Source organism: Phoca vitulina, unplaced genomic scaffold (genome assembly GCF_004348235.1).
Source record: "Phoca vitulina isolate PV1807 unplaced genomic scaffold, GSC_HSeal_1.0 scaffold52, whole genome shotgun sequence".
NCBI classification, from domain to species: domain Eukaryota; kingdom Metazoa; phylum Chordata; class Mammalia; order Carnivora; family Phocidae; genus Phoca; species Phoca vitulina.
In genome coordinates, this window is record NW_022589755.1 from 10,572,025 (window position 1) to 10,599,641 (window position 27,617).

General features: G+C 35.9%; 2 protein-coding genes across 8 annotated transcripts in view; one reads left to right on the plus strand and one right to left on the minus strand.

Annotated features, from left to right (window-relative positions):
• Positions 1–12,027, minus strand: part of ZNF45 (zinc finger protein 45) — a 56,980-nt gene extending 44,953 nt beyond the window's left edge. Inside the window, exon 1 of the mRNA XM_032388703.1 lies at positions 11,689–12,027. The gene's annotated coding sequence lies outside the window, so the exon portion shown is untranslated. The remainder of the gene's footprint in view (positions 1–11,688) is intronic.
• Positions 126–21,772, plus strand: ZNF404 (zinc finger protein 404). 7 transcript variants are annotated; one of them, XM_032388720.1, is made up of 6 exons: positions 126–1,155; positions 1,439–1,518; positions 11,751–11,826; positions 12,035–12,110; positions 14,329–14,455; positions 19,828–21,772. In XM_032388720.1, the coding sequence occupies exons 5-6, from the start codon at positions 14,422–14,424 to the stop codon at positions 21,348–21,350; spliced, it is 1,557 nt and encodes a 518-aa protein (XP_032244611.1). In that variant the 5' UTR covers positions 126–1,155; positions 1,439–1,518; positions 11,751–11,826; positions 12,035–12,110; positions 14,329–14,421; the 3' UTR covers positions 21,351–21,772. The 7 variants fall into 7 exon arrangements, with proteins under 7 accessions (XP_032244611.1, XP_032244608.1, XP_032244609.1 ...); XM_032388717.1 differs by lacking the exon at positions 12,035–12,110 and having other exon boundaries at positions 126–645; positions 924–1,155; XM_032388718.1 differs by lacking the exon at positions 12,035–12,110 and having other exon boundaries at positions 126–562; positions 924–1,155.
• The last annotated feature ends 5,845 nt before the right edge of the window (positions 21,773–27,617 follow it).

Below are 27,617 nucleotides of genomic sequence, written 5' to 3' on the forward strand. Positions count from 1 at the left end.
CTCCCTGCTCGGCGGGGAGTCTGCTTCTCTCTCGCCCTCTGCCCCTCCCCCCGCTCAAGCTCGCGCTCTCTTTCACTCTCAAATAAATACATAAAGTATTTTTAAAAATAAAATAAATGCATACCTAACACCTGCTGTGCTCCTGGCTCTACTCCAGGCGCTGGTGCTACCCTGGGGTGCGAAAGACAGAAGTTCTGGTCCCCTCACAGAACTCGCATCTGGAGTACAGAACCACTGTACCCAGGAGCCCGCGACCTCCACTTCCCGCATGCAGGGTCGAGGCTCTGGCGTCCGCTACCCTTGCTCTGTTTTCTACAGCCTGGACTCACATTCCACTCGCTTCCCTCACCCGTGTAGAACCACCTGAGAATACGGTCCTCCACAGGTCGGCTCATCCTCTGCGCCCAGCCGGCACACGCCTGCGCCTGCGCACTCCGAGCACTAGCGACCGCATCTCCGGCTCCCAGCCGGCGGGACTGCATTTCCCAGAAGCCACCGGGCTCGCACCCACCTCGACCCCTGGGTCCTTTTCCGGTGTCCGAGCAGCTGTGGTCACTACGTGGTGAGTAGGACCTACCCAAAGATAAAAATCAGCGGAGGCATCCACAGTTTCTGACCGGAGCCCGACGGGAATCCTTGGATGGGGTGAGAGGCTCTCCAGGCGAGGACAATCTGGGAACTGACAGGGCGTGTGGAGCCCGGAGTCTCAGGCCTGTGTCTACGTGAACAGCAGAGACTTGTGTTCCTATGAGAGACGTGTGTGAGTCTGTGTGTATGTGTGACACCGTGACAACGTGTCTCCATGACGGCGTCTGCGCTTGTGTATCAGATACTTGATTGTGCTTATTTAATTAACTTCGTGGCTTATGGGTGAGCGACGGTTGTGTGGCCGTGTGGGTTGTCACTGGAACTCATGGCTCTAGGCTCCGCGGGTCCTCCGCCCTGTCCGCCCTCCGCCGCGGATAAAAGAGGGAAGTCAGATCCTGAGCCTTAGAATGGAAGAATGGAGAATCACAGCAAGATGACACAGACTTGATCTTGAGATGAGATATTTTGAAGCTGCAATCGGCCTCAAGGCAGGCTTCTGGGAAGACCTGATAAGGTCCCAGGAGTAGGATTCCCTCCTGGAAGGTTCCCCCTTGGAAGCTCCTGAAGGTCAGTTACATGTTTCATAACCACAGCATTTCCAGAACTGTGGCCCCAAGAACCTGCTGTGAATTAGAGACCGATTTCTCCCTGAACATCAGTGACCCTGGCCTCTCTCATCCTGGGAAGGTCAACACTATTCCAGTATCCTTTCTACTCTTATACTGGTTGTGGGGCGGGGGGGGGGGGGGGGTGGTCTAGGTGACAGGGTGTGGTCATGGAGTGTGTTTTCTAAGTTACTGTGCTATCCAAGAAAATCCTGATGTTTCAGGATTGCCTTCTCTTTTCCCAGTGCTGCCTGTCTCTAAAGAAAAAAAGAGGATACTGAGAGAAAAAAGAATTTTTGTTACACATCAAAAAGTTAAAGTTCAGGTGAGTTTGTGTGTCCTCATCATTCATTAAATACACTTGAATTTTAAAGATATGAGACCCTTTCTTTTCCTTCGCTGAAATGTCCTGCCTATTAGTGACGTATCTGTGAATTGTGTGTGAGGCCATGCAGATGGATCACCCTTTTCAGGGCCCTCAAGCCCTTTTGTCCATAATTTATTTAACCTGTTGCCTACTATTAGCTGTTATGTTTCTAATTTTTGACTCCCAACTAAATTAGTCTATAATGAACATCATTATGCATAGATCTTTATGTCCTTTTACAGTCATTCCCTAAGGATGAATTTCTAGTTTTGAAATTTAAGTCAGATACCAGATATTTACAATATATCAATATGCTTGTACTCATTGGAATATAATGACAAAAAGACATAGTTGCTCTCCTCAAATGACCTGTTATCCACCAAGGAAATGAAATCAAAATAGGAATAAGTAAGATAGAAGATGTGAGATGTCACTAGAGAAATCCAGGTGACCTGCTTTGGGAGTTCATAGGAAGAGACATCATTCTGTCTCTAGCAGCCCTGCCAGAATATGATCACATTATGAAAACTTCCTTGTGTGACCATACCACACTTTTTTTTATTCATTCTCATGATGATGGGTTGTTCCCTGTATTTGACTATTATGAATAAACCTTCTATGAACACTCTTGTACAAGTTTTTTTGTGGGCATATGTTCATGTTTTCCCTGGATATATACTTAAGGGTGGAAGTGGCTGACTTAATTTGCACTCCCTGCAAGATATAGTTACTTCTCAAACTGGCCATCACTTGCTATTGTTAATCATTTTAACTTTAGTCATTCTGATGTCTGTGTAGTAGTATCTCGTGATTTTAATTTTCATTTTTCTGATAAGTCATGATGTAAGCGTCTTTTCATATGATACTGCCCATTTTGATATACTCTTATGAAGTGTCTATTCAAATCTTTTGTCCATTTTTTAGTCTTTTTTGTCATTTTCATATTGATTTGTAGGAATTTTATGTATATTTTGAATACAAGTCCTTTGTGAGTGTGTATAAACATGTATGTATGCCTGTGTGTGTGTGTGTGTGTGAGTGTGGAAAGAGAAAGAAATAGAGAAAGAATGTCTTTCATTAGCCTATAGCTTCTTACTTTCTTAATGATATAGCAAAGAAGTTCATAATTTTAACGAGCTATTTACCAATTTTTTTCTTTTATGGTTATTGCATTTTTGTTCTGTTTAAAACATCTTTTCTTGGGGAAGAAGGGACAGCTCTTCCTTACGGTAGAATTCCAGTTGTTAAATGTAGAAGGAAAGAGGGACACAGAAAGTGGCCATTTAGGCAAACACCACAGTAATAGTTGTTTCAGACACAAACAACTGATAGATGCTAAAATTAGTGAGTGAAAATTTGAGGAGAAAAAGGATTTGCATAGTGTCAAAATATTTCCCACTACCCAAGATGCTTATTAACTACAAAGGGAAAGATAGTAAGTTTACAGTAGAGAAACCCAGCAGAAAGCAGTTTAACCAAGCCATTGAGGTTAACATCACCAGTAATAAGACATTGCTGTCATTAGCCCTGTCTTATGATACAAAGAGAAGGACACAACACCATCGTGGTACTGCCAGAAGTGTACAACCAAATTCCAGTTACAAAAATATTAGAAAAACCAAGTGGAGGATATTTGACAAAATAAATGATTGGTACTCCTCCAAAATGAAAAGGTCATGAAGATAGGTGTGGTGGCCAGACTTTATAGTGACCACGTGATTGCCGCCTGCTGGTGTCTGTGCCATAGTATAATCCCCACCCCTGGAGTGCAAGCAGAACCTGTTACTTGCTTTTAACCAATAGAAAATGGCAAAGGTGAGGGGGATGTCACTCCCGTGGTAAGGTTATTTTATATGGTAAAAGAAATGGTATGTCACTGTTGCGATTATGTTATGTCATGTAAGACCCCATTATAGCAGACTAGAGCTAAAGATTCTCTTTGTGGGCTTGATGAAGTAAGTGGCAATGCTGGAGAAGCCTATGTTGCCAGAAACTGCAGGTGGCCTCTAGGACCTAAGGGTGTCCACCAGTGGACAGCCAGCAAAAAGGGGCCCTCAGTCCCATAGCTGCAAAGAAATTAATTCTGCCAACAATTTGAATGAACTCTGAAGTGGATTCTTCCCCAGTTGAACCTCTGAATGAAAACACAGCCCAGTGAAAACCTTGTTTGCAGTTTATGAGATCAGCCTAAGGGGAGCATCCAGCTAAACTGTGTGCAGACTTTGGGTCCACAAAAATTGTGAGATGATAAATATGTGTTGTTTTAAGCTAAATTTGTGGTAGTTTGTTATGGCAGCAGTTGAAAACTATTACCATAAAGGGGCGCCTGGGTGGCTCAGTCGTTAAGCGTCTGCCTTCGGCTCAGGTCACGATCCCAGCGTCCTGGGATCAAGCCCCGCATCGGGCTCCCTGCTCCGCGGGAGGCCTGCTTTTCCCTCTCCCACTCTCCCTGCTTGTGTTCCCTCTCTCGCTGTGTCTCTCTCTGTCAAATAAATAAATAAATTCTTTAAAAAAAAAAAAAACAAAGAAAGAAAACTATTACCATAAGAAGACTTTGGAGATTGGAAGAGACTAAGGAGAAATAACAGCTAAATGCAATGTGGGATCATGTATAGGATCCTGGAAAAGAAAAGGACATTAGTGTGAAAAACTGGTAATATTTGAATAAGATATGCCATCCATAGTATTGTACCAATGTTAATTTCCTGGTTTTGATAATTGTCCTATGTAAGATGTTAACATTAGGGTCAGGGGTAAAAAGAACTCTCTCTACTCCTCTTGCAACTTTTCTCTAAGTCTAAAATAAGTGAAAATAAAAATTAAACCAAAAAAAGAATTTTGCATAGCCATGATCATGAAGATATTTTCCTGTTTCTTCTTCCAGGTTTATTGTTTCAGTTTTCAAATTTAGGTGTATGATCCATCTTGGATTTATATCTGTGTATGTAGTGGGATCAGAGTGAAAATCAGTTTTTGCACACAGATAGCCAATTACTCAGGTACCTTTTGTTGAAAAATACTATCCTTTCTGCTCTAAATTGCAGTCAGACTTTTTTTTTGTGAAAACTGTGACTATATATGTGCAAGTCTCTTTCTGGACTCTCTATTCTGTTGGTCTGTTTGTCAATCCTATGTCAGTATCACTGTTTTAATTACAGTAGCTTTATATCACATCTTGATATCTAATGTGATTTTGACAACTTTGTTCTTCACAATTGCCCTGACTCTTCTGGGTTCTTTGCATTTCCATATAATTATAAGAACAAGTTAATTTTAATTTTCTCAAAAAAAAAAAACCCTGCTGATATTGTTGGAGATGCATCAAATCAATAGATCAATTTAGAGAGAACTGATAGTTAAAATTGAGTCTTCCAATTCATAAACATAGACTATGTTTCCATTTGTTTAATTCTTCTTTAGTCCCTTAATGTTTTGGTGTTTTCAGTCTAAAAGTCTTGTCCTTCTTTTGTTAGATTTATTCCAAAACGTTGTACTTTTTAGATTTTTTTATAAACTGTTGGGATTTTAAAATTTCATTTTCCAGTAACTTTGCTTTAATACAAGTAATTGTTTTATACTTTGACCTTTTATTCAACAATCTTGCTAATAAATTCACTTATTCTAATAGATTGTAGAACTGAAATTTTTTTCAAAATCATGTTATCTGCAAATAAAGATAGTTTTACTTCTTTTTTTTCTAACCTTCATACCTTTCATTTCACTTTTTTTCCTTATGGTATTGGTCTTACAGGACAAAATTTAGTAGAAGTGGTAAAAATGGACAAACTTGCCTTGTTCCTGAACTCAGAAGGACAGTGATCCATATTTCACCTCTCATATAATTATAGTTGTAGTTTTACTCTGTAGATCCCCTTTATCAAATTAAAGAAGTTCCCTTCTTTTCCTAGTTTGCTGAGAATTTTTATCATGAACCGTGGTTGAATATTACCAGTTTCTGCATCTAATGAAATGTATGAATGGCTTTCTCCATTTTTTTTTATTTAAGGTTGGAAGGTTATGTTGATTGATTTTTTGGAAATTAAATGACCTTTATATTTCTAGACTAAATTTCGCTTGCCCTCTATATCACCTGTAATATTTGGTTTAATATGCTTACATCTATGTTCATGAGAGATGTATTGTAATTTTCTTTTCATGTAATTAATGTCCCTGTCAGGTTTTGATATCACAGTTATGCCTCATGACATGGTCCATTTTTTTCTATTTTCTAGAAGATACTGAGTTTGACTTGTATTTTTAGTTCCTTAAATGTTTGGGAGAATTTGCCACTGAAGCCTCTGGACCAGACATATATGGGAAAGTCCTTAATAAAGATTTTATTTCTTTAGTGAATATAACAATATTCAGATTTTCCATTTTCATATCAGTTCAGTTAAATTGTGTTTTCAAGGAATTTTAAAATTTCATCTATGGGGCGCCTGGGTGGCTCAGATGGTTAAGCGTCTGCCTTCGGCTCAGGTCATGATCCCAGGGTCCTGGGATCGAGCCCCACGTCGGGCTCCTGGCTCAGCAGGGAGCCTGCTTCTCCCTCTCCCTCTGTCTCCCCCCTTGCTCATGCTCTCTCTCTGTATCTGTGTCTCAAATGAATTAAAAAAAAAATAAATAAATAAAAAATAAAAAAAAAATAAAATTTCATCTATATTCTCAAGTTTATTGTCATAAAGTTGTTCATGAAATTTGTTACCAATTTAATGTCTGTAATATATGTAGTGATATCTCCTTTCATATTCCTGATATTGGCATTTATTTTCTTGACTAGCATAGTGAGAGATTTATCAATTTTATCTAATCAATGAAATAGTTTTTGGCTTTATTGATTTTTCTTTGTTGTATATCTGGGTTTTTTATGTGACTGGTTTCTTTTAGTATGCTCTACTTTCTATAGGCTAAATGTGCTTTTCTTTTTCTAGCTTCCAAAGGTAGATCATTGATTTTTAACCTTTCTACTTTGATAATACATACATTTATGTTTGGATGAAGTAGGTCAAAGAATATTTAAAAGAAAGAAGAAAATAAGAGGACAATTATTACAAATGCTCATGCTAGACGAACCATGAGAGATGATGGACTCTGAAAAACAAACTGAGGCTTCTAGGGGGCGGGGGAGGATGGGTTAGCCTGGTGATGGGTATTAAAGAGGGCACGTTCAGGGCGCCTGGATGGCTCAGTTGGTTAAGCAACTGCCTTCGGCTCAGGTCATGATCCTGGAGTCCCGGGATCGGGTCCCGCATCGGGCTCCCTGCTCAGCAGGGAGTCTGCTTCTCCCTCTCCCGCTCCCCCCTCTTGTGCTCTCTCTCTCTCTCAAATAAATAAATAAAATCTTTTTTAAAAATAAACAAATAAATAAATAAAAAATAAAGAGGGTACGTTCTGCATGGAGCACTGGGTGTTATACACAAACAATGAATCATGGAACACTACATCAAAAACTAATCAGGTAATGTATGGTGATTAACATAACAATAAAAATTTTAAAAAATGCTCATGCTATCCACTGGGAGAAAATAAATTCCAGATTTATTTAGCATGGACATAATTTGACAAAGGATTTCCATCATAATTTCACTACTAATTTACTTGCTATGTCAATATATCTGTAGTACACCTAACAACTATGATGGAGATTAAACAATGAATGGCATTTATCTGCAGCATTTATAAAAAACAAAACAAAAATATATTTAAAGCTAAAAATGTCTTTGTAAGCATTGGTTGGATTGCATCTCACAAGACTTGTTATGTCATACTTTCATGATCATTCAGCTCAAAATATTTTCTGGTTTCCATATTATGATTTGGTTTTTGACCTATACTTATTTATTTTTTTCCTTTGATTTATTTTTTTATTATTATGCTATGTTAGTCACCATATAGTACATCATTAGTTTTTGATGTAGTGTTCCATGATTCATTGTTTGTACCTATACTTATTTAGAAGTGAACTTTTTATATTTGGAAACATTTGAGAAATATCTGTTTTTAAGTTCTAAATTAATTCCAAGGGCTTCAGAATATATGCATTCTTTTTGATATTAATTATTTGAAATCTATAGATGCTTGTTTTATGGCCCAGAATATTCTGATAAATATATTGTGAGCATTTGAAAAGAACATATAGCCTATAGTTTGGGAGTATAATGTTCAATTAGGTCAATTTGATTAATCTTGTTCAAACTTCTATGGCCCTGCTGACTTTTTTTTTTCTCTTCCTGTTATTGGTTACCAGTGGAGGGTACTAAACTCTCAAACTTCAATTATAACTTTGTCTATCCTTTAATTTTGTTGACTTTTGCTTTATGTATTTTAAAGCTATGTTATTAGGTAGATAAGAAATGTAGGACTACCATTATATTCTTCTTGAATTGTATGAATGTCTCTATTACTTTTAATACTTCTTGCATTGAAGCCTATTGTATCTGTTATTAATACACTAATACTAGCATTTTTCTTATTACTGTCTCACATATTTGTCTTTGTGTTTAAAGTATATTTCTTATAAGCAGCATAATTGATCCTGTTTTTCTTTTTAATCTAATCTGACAATCTTAGATTTTAATTGCAATGTTTAGTACATTTACATTTTACTACAATTACTGATAAAATTTGGTTTAAATCTGTCATCTTGAAATATATTTTGTTTGTCCTGTTCATTCTTTATTTCTTTATTCCTCTTTTCCTGTCTTCTTTTGTATTAATCAGGTATTTTTATTATTTCATTTTATCTCTTCTATTAGGTTTTTCCGGTTGTACATCTTTGTATAATTCTTTTAGTAGTTAACTGAGCTATTATAGAATGCATCTTTGAGACAGTCTCCCTTAAATTAGGGCTTTTACTACATATCAAATAATATAAGAACATTTTAATGCTATTTATGCTATTTATGCTAGTATTGTCATTTCTTCTTCCTATATTACAAGCGCCACAAGAATTATTATTTTTGTTGCTTTAAACAGTCCATTTGTTTAGTCATATTAGTCATATATTTACTATGTCATAGTTTTTTGCACATGCTTCCACCTGGGATTATTTGCCTTTAGTCTGACTGCTGTCCTTTAGTATTTCTCATATTGTAGGTCTGTTAATAAGAAATTGTCTAAGCTTTTGTTAGAAAAGATCTTTCTTTCACTTTCATTTATGAAAGATATTTTCTCCAGGTATAAAATTAACAGTTGTCATTTTTTTCTTTCAATATTTTAAAGATATAATTCCATTCTTCAGGCCACTGTAGTTTCTATTGAGATATGAACTTTTTCTTATAACTGATACTCTATTTTATTTTATATTTTATTATTTTATTTATCTTATCTTATTATGTTAGTCACCATACAGTACATCATTAGTTTCTGATGTAGTGTTCCATGATTCATTGTTTGTGTATAACACCCAGTGCTCCATGCAGTACGTGCCCTCCTTAATACCCATCACCAGGCTTTTTTTTTAAATACATACTATTATGATATATTTGTAAACTTTGTTTTTCAACAGTTTGGCTACACTGTGCCTAGGTATGGATTTCCTTATTTTATCTGGTTAGGTTTGATGAGTTTTTTAATTTATGTATCGAAACATTTCATGAGATTTGTGATGTTTTTGTCCATTATTTCTTCAAATAAATTTTCTGTCCTATATTTTTAGGTTTCCAATTTCATGGTTTGACTGTCTCCTATATTTCTTTTTTTTTTTTAAAGATTTTATTTATTTATTTGAGAGAGAGAATGAGACAGAGAGAGAGCATGAGAGGGGGGAGGGTCAGAGGGAGAAGCAGACTCCCTGCTGAGCAGGGAGCCCGATGCGGGACTCGATCCCGGGCCTCCAGGATCATGACCTGAGCCGAAGGCAGTCGCCCAACCAACTGAGCCACCCAGGCGCCCTGTCTCCTATATTTCTTTTGTATTTGCTCTGTTCTTTCCTTTTTTCCTCTCTGCATAAGATTATTGTTAATTTGACTTTACATTGACTACCCAATGCATTCTTAATTTTCAATATTTTAAGTTATAAAGTGTTCATGTGAATCTTTAAGATTCTAAATCTCTATTGATATGCTTCATTTTGTATTCTGACTGAGCCAGCCAGGCACTCCCCCCCCCCACTTTTTAAGTAAGCTCTACACCAACATGGGGCTTTAACTTACAACCCTGAGATCAGTAGTAGCATGCTCTATCAACTGAACCCATTTTGCACCCCATTTTCCCCATGTTTTCCTCTATTATTTTTAGCATCTTAGTCATAATGTTTTCAAGTCCTTGTCCACTAGCTCCACTATGTAGGTCATTTCTGGGTCTGTTTCTACTGAGATTTTTTTTTATGTTATGTTAATCACCATACATTACATCATTAGTTTTTGATGTAGTGTTCCATGATTCATTATTTGCGTATAACACCCAGTGCTCCATGCAGAATGTGCCCTCTTTAATACCCATCATCGGGCTAACCCATCCTCCCACCCTCTACTGAGATTTTTTTTCTTGATTATCAGTTAACTTTTTCCTGTTTCTTTGCATGTTTAATATTTGTTATTGTAAGGTGGCATTGTGGATAATATACAGATTCTGGATTATGTTATCTTTCTTTAATGAGTTTACTTCAGGGTTTTTCAAACTTAGTGCTGTTGATATTTTTGGCTAGATAATTCTTTGTTGTGGGGGGCTTTCCTGTGCGTTATAGGATGTTTAGCAGCATCCCTGGTTCTCTACCTAATAGAAACAATGGCACCCCTTCCCACATTTTGACAACCAAGTATGTCTTCAGACATTGCTGAATGTTCCACTATTGAGAACCAGTGGTCTGTACAATCATTTTCAAAGTCTACTTCACTTTCCACTGTATGAATGCACTATAGTTTATTTAATTAACCACCCATCTAAGTACCTTTAGATTTAGTACCTTTAAATTTCTCTCCAGTTTTTTAAAAATTTTCACTAGTATCTATCATATTCCTTTCTACATCTCTAGGCACATTTTACAGTTATTTCCTTTGGATGGAGATTCAGAAATCACCTTTCATGGTTAAATTCTTATGCATAATTCTGCTTACATGTCTCAAATGCCCTAGGTTTTCACAAGTCTACAGGACACCATAACAATGCTCCTTTCCCTACAACCTTACTATATGTGGTGCATCATCAACCTTTACAATCTGAAAATTGAATACTTATAAATGATAGTACCTTGTTACTTAAAAACATCTCTTTAGTAAATCTTTTGATAGGTGATGTCTTAATTACCTGTTCTTAAGTTTCACACAAGGGAACAAAAAATCTGGGTTTAAAAGGCAATAGTTGGAGAAATATTGGCCTTATAACTATAGAAATGCAATTCAAAACACATCACTTCTACTTATTGTTTGTGATATGGGGATATGTCTTTAATTGTTTGAACTTTCATTTTTTCATCTGTTGAACTGAGATAATAACTACATTGTGGAATTAAATGTCAATGTGTATAGACTACCTATCACATATAAGGTTGCAAAAAATCTATGTGCTGCTTATATGGTTTCAGTAAGAATGAATTCACTCCTCTCTAGTGGGTACCGGGTGGGTTGGTTGCTGAGGCACAGGGAATGACTCACGCCAGCAAAGTAGATCCTGATCGGGAAATCCAGGCTGGTTAGCCCAGAGGATCTTGGGAATCATAGTTCTGGCTTAGGGGAAAGGCTTCACATGGGCAGGCAGTTTTCAGTGGTCAAGATTTCCAGGTTGGTCCCTACTGTTTTCTGTCTTTTATCTGGTGCAAAAGATTTCACGTCCAGGTCCATCCCAAAGACACGAAGTTTGTTGCAGTTTGTTGTGTGGCTTGGTCTTTACCCTGGAAGATAGGCCTGGATGAGGATCTATTCAGTATCACTGAACAACCCAGGCTGGGTTCAGTTGGCTTGATAAGTGTGAGAAATAAAGCAGTGTGGGTGTCTGGATCTAGCTTTGGTGCAAGAGTGCCTCTGTTCTGTATCCACTCTTATGTGGCTTGTATCTGTAGGTATGGGGAAGGGCTTGGTTTGTCTAGACTTCACATATCCCCTGACATGTGTTCATGTGTTTGGGAGGGTAGAGAGTGGGCAAGGACAGTGGGAAACAGGAATAAAGAAGAACAAAGAAAGGTTATATTACCTTAAATAATTTTTGGAGTTCTGAGATACACCAGATCTCAAGGCCTCTTTTTCCTCTCCCAGCTCTGGCTTCTCTGAAATCGGCTTCTCTAATAGAGGAAACCTGAGGAAGATCAGCAGTTTGAAAACCATGGCCCAGGTAAGTGGATGTCTGTCTCCCTCCTGAAATCCTATGATTTTTAACTCAGGTAAAACTTTCATTCTTTATCCCCATACTTCCTACCTAGGAAAGCTGTATCTCTGACCCTATTTCATGGTTTCTCCCCTCACAGAGAAGGATGGTGTCCTCCTCATTTGCTCCCTTTTTTTCTAACTGATTTTCAATTATTCATCTTCTATGTGTTCAGTCTTTTCTCAAGAGCAGTGTTGGAGCAGTGCACGAGTGAAGTACCTTGAAGGAAATATTTGAGCTTCCTTTGTCAGGTTTGTGGTTTTATTTTATAGAAATGATGGTCCTGGGGCACCTGGGTGGCTCAGTTGGTTAAGCATCTGACTCTTGATTTTGGCTCAGGTCATGATCTAAGGGTCGTGAGATCGAGCCCCATGTTGGGCTCTGTGCTGGGCATGGAGTCTGCTTAAGATTCTCTCTCTCCCTCTGCCTCCCCCCCCAACAAAAAAAGAAAAGGAAAATAAATGGTGGCCCTGTCTGACCACAGGAGAGAAAACTTTCTCCTTAGTTTTCCAGGAAGATAAGGGGGTTTGGGGTTATGAATGGTCTCAGACTCAGGTGTGAGATGAGAACTCAGCTTTGAAAGCTTTTAGGTTTGGGTAGAAATGTTATTGGTGCCTGCTGAGAGAGAGACAGACAGACACAGATATCAGGGCCTTGGCTACAGAAATCACTGAGAATTTTGTATTGAAAGAGAAATTGCTGGTCTTGAGTAAATCAGTGTTGTTCTGATCATCCTACATTAGTGTGTTCTAACTAGGAACAGGAGTTCAGTAAGGGATTGTAGAAAGGAAGATCATCTAGAACTACAAGTGGTAGATGATACTGAACAGTGGGGAAGAGGTTAGAATTTGTGTCCAACCTAAATATCGTAATAGTATAATACTTTAAAATTTAATATTACTTTAATAATATTATTAATAATACCTAATACTTTAAGAAAGATTAAATCTGATGTCTTTAAGAGGGACTAAATGAAAACATTAACTTGTGAGAATAAAGGAACTGCTTATGATGCATAATCTGACATATATTATGCTTTGATAAAATTACTTAATTTTACACAAACTCCATTTCCTAAGATAGGAACTTTTTATCAGCTTTTTGAAGTATAATTGACATATAATTAAGTGTAAGTATTTTGTCTTTTTAAAGCAGATTTATTGAAATATAATTGACAATAAATTGCTCATATTTAAAGTGTAGAATTTGATAAATTTTGACTTATGTATATACCTGTGAAACTATTACCACAGCCAAGATAATGAACATATCCATCATTCCAGATTTTTTCTCATGCCCCTTTATAATTGCCCCTTCCTACCTGCCCCCAAACTTGCCCTTCATGCCCAGGCAACTACTGTTCTGCTTTCTGCCACTATAGGTTAATTCGCATTTTCTAGAATTTTATATAAATAGAATCATACATCATGTGTCCTTTTTTAATCTTATTTCATTTAGCATATTTATCTTAAGATTCATCCATATTGTTACATATATTAGCTCATCCATTTAATTGCTGATTAGTATTCTATTCTCAGTATATACAAAAATTTGTCTATCCATTCCTCTGTTGATGGATTTTTGAGTTCTTTCCACTTTTTGGCTATTAGAAGTAAAGCTGCTTCATGCACAAACCTTTGTGTGGACATATGTTTTCATTTCTCTTGGATAAACACTAGGAGTGGAATGACTGGGGAATATGGATGTTTAACTTTTTAAGAAATCAATAAACTATTTTTCAAAGTGATTTACCATTTTACAATCCCACCATCAGTGTGTGAGAGTTCCATTTTTTTTTCACATCTCCGGCAACACTTAAAATGGTCAGTCTTAAATTTTAGCCATTCTAATAATTGTGTAATAATACTGTCTCCTAACAGTAAGCCACAGCAATCATAAGGCTCACATCATTTGTTACTTGTCTTTCAGGGATCACTACCCAATATTTTCTGCCTCAAAAACCATTGTTTCATACAATTTGTCTATGTTTTTTGTTATTTCACATGGGAGGGTAAATCCAATCCATGTTACTCCATCTTAGCTGTAAGAGATTTTATAATTCATTTTGGAGAAAATGAACAATTCTTTTTACATAGCCCTTGAAGAGAAAAGACATAAGAACTTGTATTTACTAATAGTATGTGATTCAGGTACATAGTAGGTAATGTTCTTATATATACTGTTTCATTTAATTGGGAAAGTCTGTTTACTTTATTCATTTTCATACATTTAGGTATTTGAGTTTTCCTTTATTTTTAAAGAAATTTTGTGCACTCCAACAGGATTCTTCAAGACTGTGTTGGTACTCTACTTCAGAAGCTAATGTATTTATTCTCATCTAATCATGTCATGATCTTGTAACTTCAGCTTATTTGTTTTTCTATATTGCCCTCTTACTGCAATTCGGTCATTCCATCTTGAACATTTTTTCTTTACTGTTATGAATAATACATGGGTTTGTCTTTTCAGGTGCCATTGACATTCAGTGATGTTGCCATAGACTTCTCTCAGGAGGAGTGGGAATGCCTAAATTCCTATCAGAGGGATTTGTACAGAGATGTGATGTTGGAGAATTATACTAACTTGGTCTCACTGGGTAAGGACATCTGCCTGAAGTGATGTAGAATCTGCTATCTGGAATAGCTGCTTTCTCCACTGTATATTTTATGCTCTATGCTGAGAAACTAGATAAATTTCTCCATATTCATATTCTCCATATTCTCAGAGCCTAGTTTGACTTTTGTTAGATGGAAATGGGCATCTCTATTCAGCACCTGAATCTTTTCTTTCATTTACCTTCCTACCTCCCTCTGCCCCATCCTGCAATTCCTTCTTTTTCTAAAATAAAGGTTTGAATTCTAGGATTTTTTCTGAATAGCCAATGGCAAAGAAAACAAATTTCATATTATGTGTATGTTCAGAATATCTACAAATATTCCATTTTAATTGCTGGTCTACCTACATGGAAAACAGGTAACATGGGGTCCTGGTTTTCTCTTTGCTACAAATGAACCTTGGTAATTTTTACAGTGTAGAATAAATCAAGAACATTATCTTTTTAGTATTATTTTTATACTTATAGCAATGGAAATGTTGGCTTGCAGTGATTTTATAGTTTCTACTGAGAAGTGAAGTCTTCATTCAGTTTTTGAAAAATACTTGACCATTCTTTCCTCTCTTCTGGGACTCCAGTTATACCTATGTTAGATCTTTTGAGTGTATCTCACAGTTCTATCATGTATATATCTCCTTTTATCTCTATTATTTTCTGTTGACCTGTATTTCAGCTCACTTACCTGTATTCTGCTATGATAATAAAGATGGGTTTTTCATATCATATGTTGTCTTTTTCAGTTCTAGAAATTCAATTTGTCTTATAACATCTACTTTTATATAAATTCTTCTCATTCTTTATTTACTTTCTTTCATTACTGTTTTTTCATCTGTGGGCATGCTTATATTTCTTCTTTGCTCTTGTTATTCATCATATGGTAATTCCTCTTCAAGTTACTAGTAACTGTGATTGTATGCTGGATATTGTGTACCAAAGAACTGAACGGGGGCACTTGGGTGGCTCAGTCGGTTGGGCATCTGACTCTTGGTTTCAGCTCAGGTCATGATCTCAGGGTTGTGGGATTGAGCCCCGCTCGATTGGGCTCTGTGTTTGGCACAAAGTCTCCTTGTCCCTCTCCTCCTGTTTCTCCCCCTGCTTTCTCTCCCTCTCTCTCTCTCTCTGTCTCTCAAATAAATAAATATTTTTTTTAAAAAAAATAACTGAATGGTTTCCGGTGATGGTATCTTCCACCAGAGTATTTATACTTTCCTCTATTAATCGATAGAGTGGCAGGCTGATCACTATAATATAATCAGGGATTGAGCTGGGTTGGTGCTGGTTTTCAGTTTTGGTAATTCTTAGTTACCTTTTTTTTTTTTTTTTAAATCACTGCCTTTACTGCTAGCTGTACTCAGAATAAGTAAGTTTCTGCAGGGGAAAAGTGGTAGATCCTCAGGGCCAATTCACCACTTCTTCATGGCTCTTATTGTTTATGTGTTTTGATTTCAAGCTTCCTCTCCCAATGGATCTTTTGATTCCAGAAGAAATATTGAAAATTAATAAGCTGATCATCCATTTGATATGCCAGGAAAAGAAGAGCACAACAGACTTAAAGAAAGTAGAAGAAAGGAAATAATAAAGGAAAGAACAGAAATTAATGAAATAAAAACCAAACATACAAAAGAGCAAGTCACAACTATAAATTTGGTTCTCTCAAAGAATGAATAAAAGTGGTGCAACTCTATCAACATGAATCAAGAAAAAAAAATTTATGTAAGGAAAAAAGGCACCACATTACAAACCATGAAGCCTTGAAAATATGGTATTTTGAAAAACATTTTGCCAAAAACTTTGAGAAATCAAATGAAATAAATCATTAGAAATTTTTAATCTATAAAAAATTCCACTCAAGAAAAAAAAACAAAACAAAACAGGGCACCTGGGTGGCTCAGTCAGTTAAGCGTCTGCCTTTGGCTCAGGTCATGATCCCAGGGTCCTGGGATCAAGCCCCACATCTGGCTTCCTGCTCAGCAGGGAAGTCTGCCTCTACCTCTCCAACTGCCTCTCCCCCTGCTTATGCTCTCTCTCACTCTCCCTCTCTCTCAAATAAATAAATAAATAAAATATTTTAAAAATAAAAGTAAAAACAGCTCTTTCAATATCCTTATCTACTAATTATATTATCTGTATCATTCCTTGTTGTGTTTCTTTTGATTAATTTTCTCCTAGTAAGGGTCATACTTTCCTGCTATTTTACATGCCTAATAATTTTTTATTAGATGCCAGACATTGTGAAGTTTACTGTGTTGGGATGTTGGATTTTCTAATATTCTTTTACATATTTGGGCTTTGTTCTTGGATGTAGGTATGTAATTTGGAATCTGTTGATCCTTTCATGGTTTGCTTTTAGGCTTTGTTAGGGTGGGTCCAGAACAGCTTTTAGTCTAGGGCTAACTTGGCCCCACTACTGAGGCAATATCCTTCTGGGGACTATGTTTGATGCCTTGTGTGGTATGGGGCCTTTCCACCGTGGTTGGTGGAAACGAGAACTATCCCCTGCCCTTTGTGACTTCTAGGGGATGTTCTGCCTACTCCTATCTAGTAGTACATTCTTTGTTCTCATTAGTTTCCTCATACAGATGCCCAGATTCACATTCAGCCACAGTATCAAGGGGATTCCTCTACAGATCTCCAGAGATCTCTCTGTGCAGCTCCCTCCTCTCTAGTACTCTGCCTTGCAAATTCTGCACTTCTTTCTTTCCCTTAATTCTCTACTCTGTCTTCTCAACTTGGGGATACAGCTGCACTTAGTTTCTCCTCCATGTGCTTCTTTCTAGAAATTCTCTTTAGACAGTCAGCTGTGGTACTTGTGGGGCACACTTCATTTGTTTCCCCTCCCTTGGGAGATTTCTATCCTGTACTATTTTCCAATATTTGAAAAATGTTGTTTCATATATTTTGTTTGGTTTTCTAGTTGTTTAAGGTAGGAAGGCAAATTTGATCCCTCTTAATGTTACATGACCAAAAGCACAAATTATTAACTCTGTCTTTGAAAGCTTCTTTGCACTCTCGTACAAGAGGTCTTAGATTCACCTTGTATCTTCCCTGCCCTGGACTAGGAATTAGCTATTTCTCTAAGGCACCCTCATTAACATCAGTGGGAAATAGTTTACAGGGACTGAAACCTGGACAACAGGGAAGCTAATTGTAATCACCGTTTTGTGGGATAAATATACAATTTTTAAAAGTATTCTGTGGAAATTGGTCTGTTTAGATTTTCCATCTCTTCTGGAATCTGTTTCTGTTATGGTCTTACTTTTATTTTGAAATAATTTTAGATTCACAGAAGATTTACAAATGTGGTACAAAGAGTTCCAGTATATAATTCCCATAATGATAACATCTTACATAACCATGGTACATTTGTGAAAACTATCAAATTAACATTTACAATACTATAAATATTTTATTTAGATTTCACTAGTTTTGGCACTAATGTCTTTTTTTCTGTTTCAGGATCCAATCCAGGATACCACATTACTTTTAGTCATCCTGTGTCCTTAGTTTCCTCCAAATGTAACAGTTTCTGTTTTTCCTTCTTTCTTGATCTTGATACTTTTGAAGATACTGTTTGGTTAGTAGAGTGCCTCCAAATTTTGGTGTGTTTGGTGTTTTCTTATTATTAAACTGAGATTATGGATTTGGAGGAAGAATACCAGAGAAGTGCCCTTCTCATTGTATATTAGGGGCACATGATATCAACATGATTTATCAGTGGGGTGCTAACTTTAAAAACTTGTATAAAGCGGTGTCTGCCGGTTTTCTTCATTGAAAAGTTATTATTTTTTCCCCTTTTCATATTTTATTTGTTAGAAGCAAGTCAGTAAATTTAACTGGGGTCAGTTTTTATAAATTATATTTTCAAAAAATTCATCGTTTCATGTACATCTCAAATTTATTTGCATAGTTATCTTGTATGGGTTTCTTAAACATTTTTTATTTCCTTATTGATGACTGTTTCCCTACTGTCATTGTGTTTAGATTTTCCTCCTATCTTTTGTTCCTTGAATAGGTAGGCTACAGGTTTGTTTGCATGTGTTAATTGTACAATTTTACTTAAAATTTGTTTTTATTATATTCATTTCCCTTTTTCTGTTTTCCTTCAGCAGACTATCATTCTTTTTCTAATTTTTGATTTAATATTTAATTCATTCATTTTAATTCTTTAGTTTTTCATTAGATGTAAGCCTTTTAGTCTATGAGTTTGCAGCACTACAGTTAAAGGCCATAGATTGGTAAATGATAACCTTCTATGGTTAAAGGCCATAGAAGGTAAATGATAGAAAACCTATTTTACTGTAATAAGGTATGAGAGATTAGTCAGGGAGAGATGGTGGATAACTGTTGCATAATTTTCAGAAACTAAATGGATATTTTACTCAGCTGCCTTCCCCAGTAACCTTAATTTTCATTCTTATTTACTTTTACCTTCATCCAAGTTCATTTTTAAAATTCAGTATTTTATCCTACAATTAATATTTACCTTGTGGTAAGGACTTGTTTTGCAGTAGTAGTTAAAAGAAGTTTTGAGTTTTAGAGTAAGAAAATAAGTAGTAAAACAAATGAGAAAATAAATATGTAATAAAGTATTTTGAAGATAAAAATTAGGTGTTGGAATATAGAATAAAGGATATGAATTTACTTAGGAGTTAGCAGAGGCAGCCTTTCTGAAGAAGTGATTTCTAATCTGCAAGATAATAATTTAAATGCACTAGGTAAAAGGATTTCTGAAAGGTGGAGCACCTGTGTGAAGCCCCAGGAAATGGGAAAGGTTATATATGTCTTAGTAGCTGAAGAGATGCATTTGGATAGTATATAGGGAACAAAAGAGGCCAAGGGCTTGAGATGAATTTGTGTAAAAAGACAGATCCTTTTTATTCATGATTATGTGTTTAGGGTTTTATTCTAAAATAAAGACAAACCATTGAAAAAATTACATAAAGCCATCTGATAGATTAATGTTAGAAATGTAGATGACCAGAACCTACTCCTCTAGATTCTGATTCACTCAGTCTCAGCAGATATCTAAAAGGTAGTGTATATAAGAAGCTCCCTCTATAATTTTGATCCACACTAAATATGAGAACTACTGACTTTTTCTCTTTGCCTACTCACAAACTTTATAGTTCTCAATATGAACTTTCATAATTTTCTGAGGCCTTCTTGCCTTTTAAAAATTTCATGACAGTATTTTAGGATTTTATGACCCTTTTACTTCTAGTGAATATACTTCTCAATTCATCACTATTTTTACTCTAGAAGGCCCCTCCTCATCCCCAGTATAGGAAAATAGCTTTGTTTATTTGTTTATTTTTGTTTTTTTTATTTATTTTTATTTTCTTGTTTTCTTTCAGACATTGATTTTACAACTGAGACCAACAAGTTATCTTCAGAAAAAAGCAGTTATGAAGTAAATTCATACCATCGGGAGACAATGAAAAGAAGTAAAACCTTCAACCTTACGAGGTTTATTTTCAGAAATGACCCACAGTGCAGAATTGAATTTGGGAGAGAACAGGGGCCTAACATGGGATGTTTTAGTCAAATGACATTTATAAAACATATATCTCTTCCTCTACATCAGAGAATTCACCCTAGAGAGAAATCCTATGAATGTAAGGAATGTAGGTGGGGCTTTAGAAAATATTCACACCTTACTGAGCATTTGAGAGACCATAATGGTGTGAGACCCTATGAATGTAAGGAATGTGGAAAAGCCTTTATAGTTCTCCAGCATTTTATTAGACATAAAAAAATTCACACTGATTTAAAACCCTATGAATGTAATGGATGTGAGAAGGCCTTTAGGTTTTATTCACAGCTTATTCAACATCAGATCATTCATACTGGTGTAAAACCCTACGAATGTAAGCAATGTGGGAAGTCTTTTAGACGTTATTCTCACCTTACTGAACATCAAAAAATTCATATCGGTTTGAAACCCTATGAATGTAAGGAATGTGGGGAAACTTTTAGATTGTACCGACATATGTGCCTACATCAGAAAGTTCATCATGGTGTGAAACCCTATATATGCAAGGAATGTGGGAAGGCCTTTGGTCATCGTTCAAGTCTTTATCAACATAAGAAAATTCATTCTGGTGAGAAACCATATAAATGTAAACAATGTGGAAAGGCCTTTGTTCGCAGCTATCTACTTATTGAACATCAGAGAAGTCATACTGGCGAGAAGCCGCATGAATGTAAGGAATGTGGGAAGGCCTTTAGCAGGGGTTCAAGCCTTCTTAAACATAAGAGAATTCATAGTAGTGAGAAACTCTATGATTGTAAGGACTGTGGGAAGGCCTTCTGTAGAGGCTCTCAACTTACACAACATCAAAGAATTCATACTGGCGAGAAGCCACATGAATGCAAAGAATGTGGGAAGACATTTAAGCTTCATTCGTACCTTATTCAACATCAGATAATTCATACTGATTTGAAACCATATGAATGTAAACAATGTGGGAAAGCCTTCAATCGTGTTGGAGACCTTAAAACACATCAGTCAATTCATGCAGGAGAAAAACCCTTTGAATGTAAGGAATGTGGAAAAACCTTTAGACTTAATTCTCAACTGATTTATCATCAGACAATTCACACTGGTTTGAAACCATATATATGTAAAGAATGTAAGAAGGCCTTTCGTTCTATCTCAGGTCTTTCTCAACATAAGAGAATTCATACTGGTGAAAAACCCTATGAATGTAAAGAATGTGGTAAGGCCTTTAATCGTAGTGATCGACTTAGGCAACATCAGAGAATTCATACTGGTGTGAAACCATACAAATGTAAGGAATGTGGAAAGGCCTTTACTCGTTGCTATCAACTTACTCAACATCAAAGATTTCATAGTGGTGAGAAACTCCTGCTGTAATGAGAATCAGAAAGCATTTAGCTTTGGCACATCCTTTACCATTATCACTATTCTACCACCCAATGATGTTATGGTAAAGATTATTTAACACAAACTTTAAATGCTTAGAGGGGCATCTGGCACATAGTATTTGCTTACTAAGTATTGTGTTTTTTTAATGATAATCACCATTATTACTATACATAAATTCATGTGGAAAGAAGACCCTATAAGCATATTTTTAAAATGCATCAGTGCTCACCCATATTTTCTTCAGATAATTAATTCTGGACAAAATCCCATAGAATATATTAAACAAGACACTTTTTTATTCAAAGCTCAACCCCCTGAAGATTAATAATAAGAAACACTGTGCCCGGCCGCCTGGGTGGCTCAGATGGTTAAGCGTCTGCCTTCGGCTCAGGTCATGATCCCAGGGTCCTGGGATCGAGTCCCACATCGGGCTCCCTGCTCAGTGCAGAGCCTGCTTCTCCCTCTCCCTCTGCCATTCCCTCTGCTTGTGCTCTTCTATCTCTCTGTCAAATAAATAAATAAAATCTTAAAAAAAAAAAAAAGGTTTAAAAAAAGAAACACTGTGCCCTTATTGGATATTGTGAGTTCAGCTGTTGAAAAATTGGAGAGTAGTTTGAAGTAAGTTTCTTACAATAAATTCTGTAATACAGATAACATACATTCCACATGCCCTACAACTGAAATAAATTAAAAACTTAACAATTTGGTAGCCAAAGACCTAGGTTGACTTGGAAAGGTTTTCCTTGAGTTTTTGAAAGTTTTCAAATTTACATAAAAGGTACAACAGTGTTACAATGAAGTTTGTTTGCCCTCCACCTAGGTTCAATATATATGATATTTCTCTCATAAATATGAACATGTATATATACAGATGCATATATATATCATATATATTGAATATATTTTACATATATCATTTTGCTGTGTTTTAGATATCACTTCACCTCTAAAAAGTCAATATACAACTCTTAGAATTAAGGGTAATCTTCTAGATGACCATTAAACCACTGTTACCTAAAAAACACTAATAATAATCCTATATTGTTCTACAATATTCAGCCCATTTACAAATTTCTCTGATTGGCTAAAGAATATCTTCTAAAAGTGCCAGCTTTTTGAAAAGCCAAAAACCAAACTAAGCTCATATATTTTATATGACTGCAGCTTATTGGGTCTAGTAAGAATTGGTCAAGAATTTACCCTCCACCTCCTTATATTTTTTGAAGACTCAGAAGAAGTAACCTATATAATGTGATTCCATATTTGTCCTGCTTTTTCTCAAGGTGGGCTTAACTTGTTCCTCTATCCTTTGTATCTATTGTGAACTGAAGGTTATGTCTAGAGGCTTGATTAAGTTTCAGATTAAACATTTTTTATAAGACTACTTCATAGATAACAGTGTATTTAATATAAAATATCAGGTGGCATACAAGTGAAACTATGTTTGATCTCTTGATTCATGGATTGACCACCAGTTCCCTCCATTGTATTGGTATATTTTTTTCTTTGCAATTAGTAATCCATGTAAAGTCACATTGGCACTCCACTCAGAAATTTAAACAGGCTATTATTTTAAAGAAATTAACATCTTGAGGAACCTCCATACTGTTTTCCAGAGTGGCTGTACCAGTTTGTATTCCCACCAACAGTGTAAGAAGGTTCCCCTTTCTCCACATCCTTGCCAACATGTTTCCTGTTTTGTTAATTTTTGCCATTCTAACCGGTGTAAGGTGGTATCTTACTGTGGTTTTGATTTGTAGTTCCCTGATGGCTAGTGATGTTGAGCATTTTTTCATGTGTCTGTTAGCCATTTGTATGTCTTCTTTGCAGAAGTGTCTGTTCATGTCTTCTGCCCACTTTTTGACTGGGGTTTTTGTTTTTTGAGTGTTTGAGAAGTTCTTTATAGATCTTGGATATCAGCCCTTTATCTGTAATGTCATTTGCAAATATCTTCTCCAGGGTGATGGGTACTAAGGAGGGCAAGTGTTGTAATGAGCACTGGGTGTTATACGCAATGAATGAATCATTGAACACTACATCAAAAACTAATGATACAGTGGCTAACTGAACATAATTTTAAAAAAAATTTTTAAAAAGAAATTAAGACACCCCCCCAAAACCCTCATATTTTACATTTACCCATATATTTACCCTTTCCCATGCTCTTCCTGATTTCTCAACTACCAATTCCCAATTGTCTGAATTTCCATCTGGTATCACTTTCCCTCAGCTTGAAGAACTTAATTTAGCATTTTTTGGAGTGCACATCTGCCGGTGGTGAATTATGTTTCTTTTACCAAATGCCTTTGTTCTTGAAGGATTATTTTTCTTTTTTTTTTCAATATTTTATCTATTTATTTGACAGAGAGAGAGAGAGCAAGAGAGGGAACACAAGCAGGGGGAGTGGGAGAGGGAGAAGCAGGCTTCCCGTCGAGCAGGGAGCCCAATGCGGGGCTCAATCCCAGGACCCTGGGATCATGACCCGAGCTGAAGGCAGACGCCCAACGACTGAGCCACCCAGGTGCCCCAGGATTATTTTTCTTGCTATAGAATTCTGGGGTTTGTGTGTATTTTTAAAAAGATAGACACTGATTTCTGTCCTCCATGGGTTATGATGAGAAGTCATTTGAATTATTTTTCCTCTGTATATGTCATTTCTCTCTGCATGCTTTCAAGATTTTTCATTACCTCTGGTTTTCATCTATTTGAGTATGCTGGTCTAAGTGTGGTTTTATGTTACTCCTGTTTGGGGTTCTCTGAGCCTCTGAAATCTGTACACTTATACTTTTCCCCAAATTTCAGAAAATTTTGTCCATATTCAGATATTTTTTTCTGCCCTTGCTTCTCCTCCTTCTGGGATTCCAGGTACTTGTGTTAAATCTTTTGATATTGTCCCACAGGTCACTGGCTCTGTTAGTGACTCTCTCCAGCCTTTTTTCTCTTTTTCAGATTGGATAATTTCTATTGCTCTATCTTCAAATTTACTGATTCTTTTTCTCGTCATCTCAATTATGCTGTTAAGCTTATCTATCAAATGTTTGAGATATGGCACTTTTCAGTTCTACTATCTTCATTTAGTGTTTTTTAAATATAGTTTCTATTTCTTTACTAAGTTTTCCTGTTTCTTCATTGTATATTTTGACAATGCTTTTGATTCCAGTGAAAATCTTTCATATATTGATTCATGATAGAAAAATAAGTAAAATTATTTTTAACTTATGAAAAGTATCAGTTTCAAGAAATATTCCTACCCTTTTAGTTAGGTCACAAAAACAGCTTTTCCTTTCCTTGGCGTTCCAGATTTTCTTTGTTTATATGTAGTGTGATACTGGTGAGGAAACAAATCACATTGTCATTTTGGGGGTCTTGATTATGAAATATTTGCCAAGTATTTTTTTAAAGAAAGCCTTGGAGGGGCGCCTGGGTGGCTCAGTCGTTAAGCGTCTGCCTTCGGCTCAGGTCATGATCCCAGGGTCCTGGGATCGAGCCCCGCATCGGGCTCCCTGCTCGGCGGGAAGCCTGCTTCTCCCTCTCCCACTCCCCCTGCTTGTGTTCCTGCTGTTGCTATCTCTGTCAAATAAATAAATAAAATCTTAAAAAAAAAAAAAAAAAAAAAAGAAAGCCTTGGAGTTCAAAATACAGTAAATCTTTGTAAAAGATCTGTAAAACTCTTCAACCATTGAACCAATGAACATTGGCAAAGAACATAAATAAATTCATTGTTTTCTATTTCTTTCGACAGTTCCATAAAGTGAGTGATTCATATTTACCCATATATACTAAACCATCATACTTTTCATACTGTGGAGCAAATCAATGAGGGAGACATAAAGCTCTTTAAAATTTACGGAATTCACATTTTTAACTTAGCATAGCTGTTTAATCATAATAGAAATTATTTTTTTCATATCTAGTGGAAATTCTTTTTTGACATATATAAAATATTTTAAAATATCTATGCTATGACTCTGATTTTGTAGGCTGCAAACTGACAACATTTCTATTTGATTTGGAAGTCTTTTGAGGCAAAATGACCCAGAGTATTAAGTGGGCAATATTTCATATTGTACAACTCATCTAAAGCTAGAGAAGAATATATGTAGCTTTACTAATTTTGAATTAGTCTTTGATATTGTTAGAAAGATCTTTTATAGGCAGTTGACTGGTGGCTTAAATTTTTTTTTTTTTACTTTTTATACAAATATAATTTTTCTTTTTTCATAATATCCTAACAAAACTTCCATAACTACAGTAATAATTTATCTTCCCATATTTCCACTTAAAATTTGGTGTTTTATGTATGTAACACACAAAGCCATTTTATAGCTACACAAAGTTATAAGCTCAGATTATGTTTCAAAGTTATTTAAAATTTTGGTTGCCCATTTAATTATGATTTCAGGCAACTAATTTTATCTATTCCTTTTTGGTTATCAAAAGGAAAATTCTCATCAAATGTGTTATGTATTTGTTGCAAATGTCTCACAATATTCTCTACTTTAATTTTTGTACATTATCTAACAGCTTTTTTATTTTGCTCTATTCACAGCAAATTGTAATTGGCATTTGTTGTGAAATTCACAGTACTTCTTCCAGTCTCTTATTTTTTTTACTATTCTGGCCACAGTACTGGCCTCTACTTGACTATGCATCATTAATATGTATTCATTTTAAGTTTTAAAATCAGTACACACTTATTTAACCTAGAATAATTTAACTGTAATTAAAGTAATAAGTATATTTAATTACCAATTATTTCCTTCATATCACTGTAACTCATGTTGCTTTCATAAAATATCCAAATAAACACATCAATTGCTTGACATCAGCTAGGTCAGTGATGTGTTTATGTGTAACATTAGAAACAACATATACACTACATGCACACTATAATACAAAAATAAGATCTATGCAATGCAATGGTTGAAGTGAAATGTAGTCCTACCAAAACAATAAAGTTGTCAGTAATGGTAAAATATTTTACATTGCTTTTTTAATATTTAAATTAATTAAAATTGGATGAAATTTAAATCAGTTTCTCAGTCACACTAGACTTGTGTCTTAGAAAGTTCAATTTGGTGGCCATATACAGTATATTAGATGTAGGGTGGGAATGAGATGAGCAGCAGAAAAAACTGAATACAAGGTATCTGTCCAATATTACTAGGCATTGCAATAATCCAGATTGGACATAAGGAAGATTCACTACACCTGTGATGGTAGAAAAAAATCAAATATTTTTCATACATTAAGTAGAATCAGCAGGACATGATGGGATGTGAGAGACCACAAATTCCACAAAGATTCTCAAATACTGCAAGTGTACCGGTAAGCCCCCATTTCAATCATTTAATTCCAGCCTACTAGATCTTTTGTTCAATACTGGCATCCAGGAAGTCGGGTTCCATGGTTGGTATTTGAATTAGGGCGTCTGCTAATTACCCCCCCCCATATCAATCTCCCTTTCTTCCATAATAAAAGAACAATCACTTCTTTATTTCCTTGTGTGCACCACTAGGATGATGATTCCCCCACCTTATTGGTCCATGGCTCTTCTGTTATGTCCAACTGGAGATAATTGAAATTGTGTGGCAGTTTGAAGGAACCTACCTTAAACATACCTGGTTATCTCCCTTTCTTCCTTCCTCCATGCCTCCATTCCACTGCCTGGATTTGGATAAGATGGTTTGGAGGACTTTGGAGCAGAGCCACACCCGGCTTAGACTGCCACCTCCAGAATTTTATGTGACAGAAAAATTTTCCTGGTTGAACCAGTCATTCTGGGTCATTTTTTACAGCCAAACAATCTTTACTGATTCATCCAGGTTACTGTACACTAAGAACAGTCATCACATGTTCCTATCTCATCTCAATCAAAAACAGAGCAGAGATTTTACATGAATATTCCCATGTAAGTATTCATTCCCACCTCATCAAAAATTCAGAATACCTGCAAGGGGGAGACATTTTTATTTCCCTTCTAGGACATACTTTTCTGCTTTTCTAGAAGAATTCAAATAGTGCCAAATGACATTTTGAAAGACTACATGAGCTTTGGAAGAAAAGTCATTAGAGGCTATTATTTAAGACCATCCCTCGGGGAAGAGGAGCCAAGTTAATTTATAGAATATTATGAGCACTGGGTGTTACATGCAACTAATGAATCATTGAACACTCCATCAAAAACTAGCGATGTACTATACAGTGGCTAACAGAACATAATAAAAAACAGAATATTACAAGATAGGAGCTTAA

Coding starts and splice junctions, on each gene's coding strand:
- ZNF404 (XM_032388715.1), top strand. CDS start 14,311: ATGGGTTTGTCTTTTCAGGTGCCATTGACATTCAGTGATGTTGCCATA. Junction 14,456..19,827: donor TACTAACTTGGTCTCACTGG/GTAAGGACATCT, acceptor GTTTTCTTTCAG/ACATTGATTTTACAACTGAG.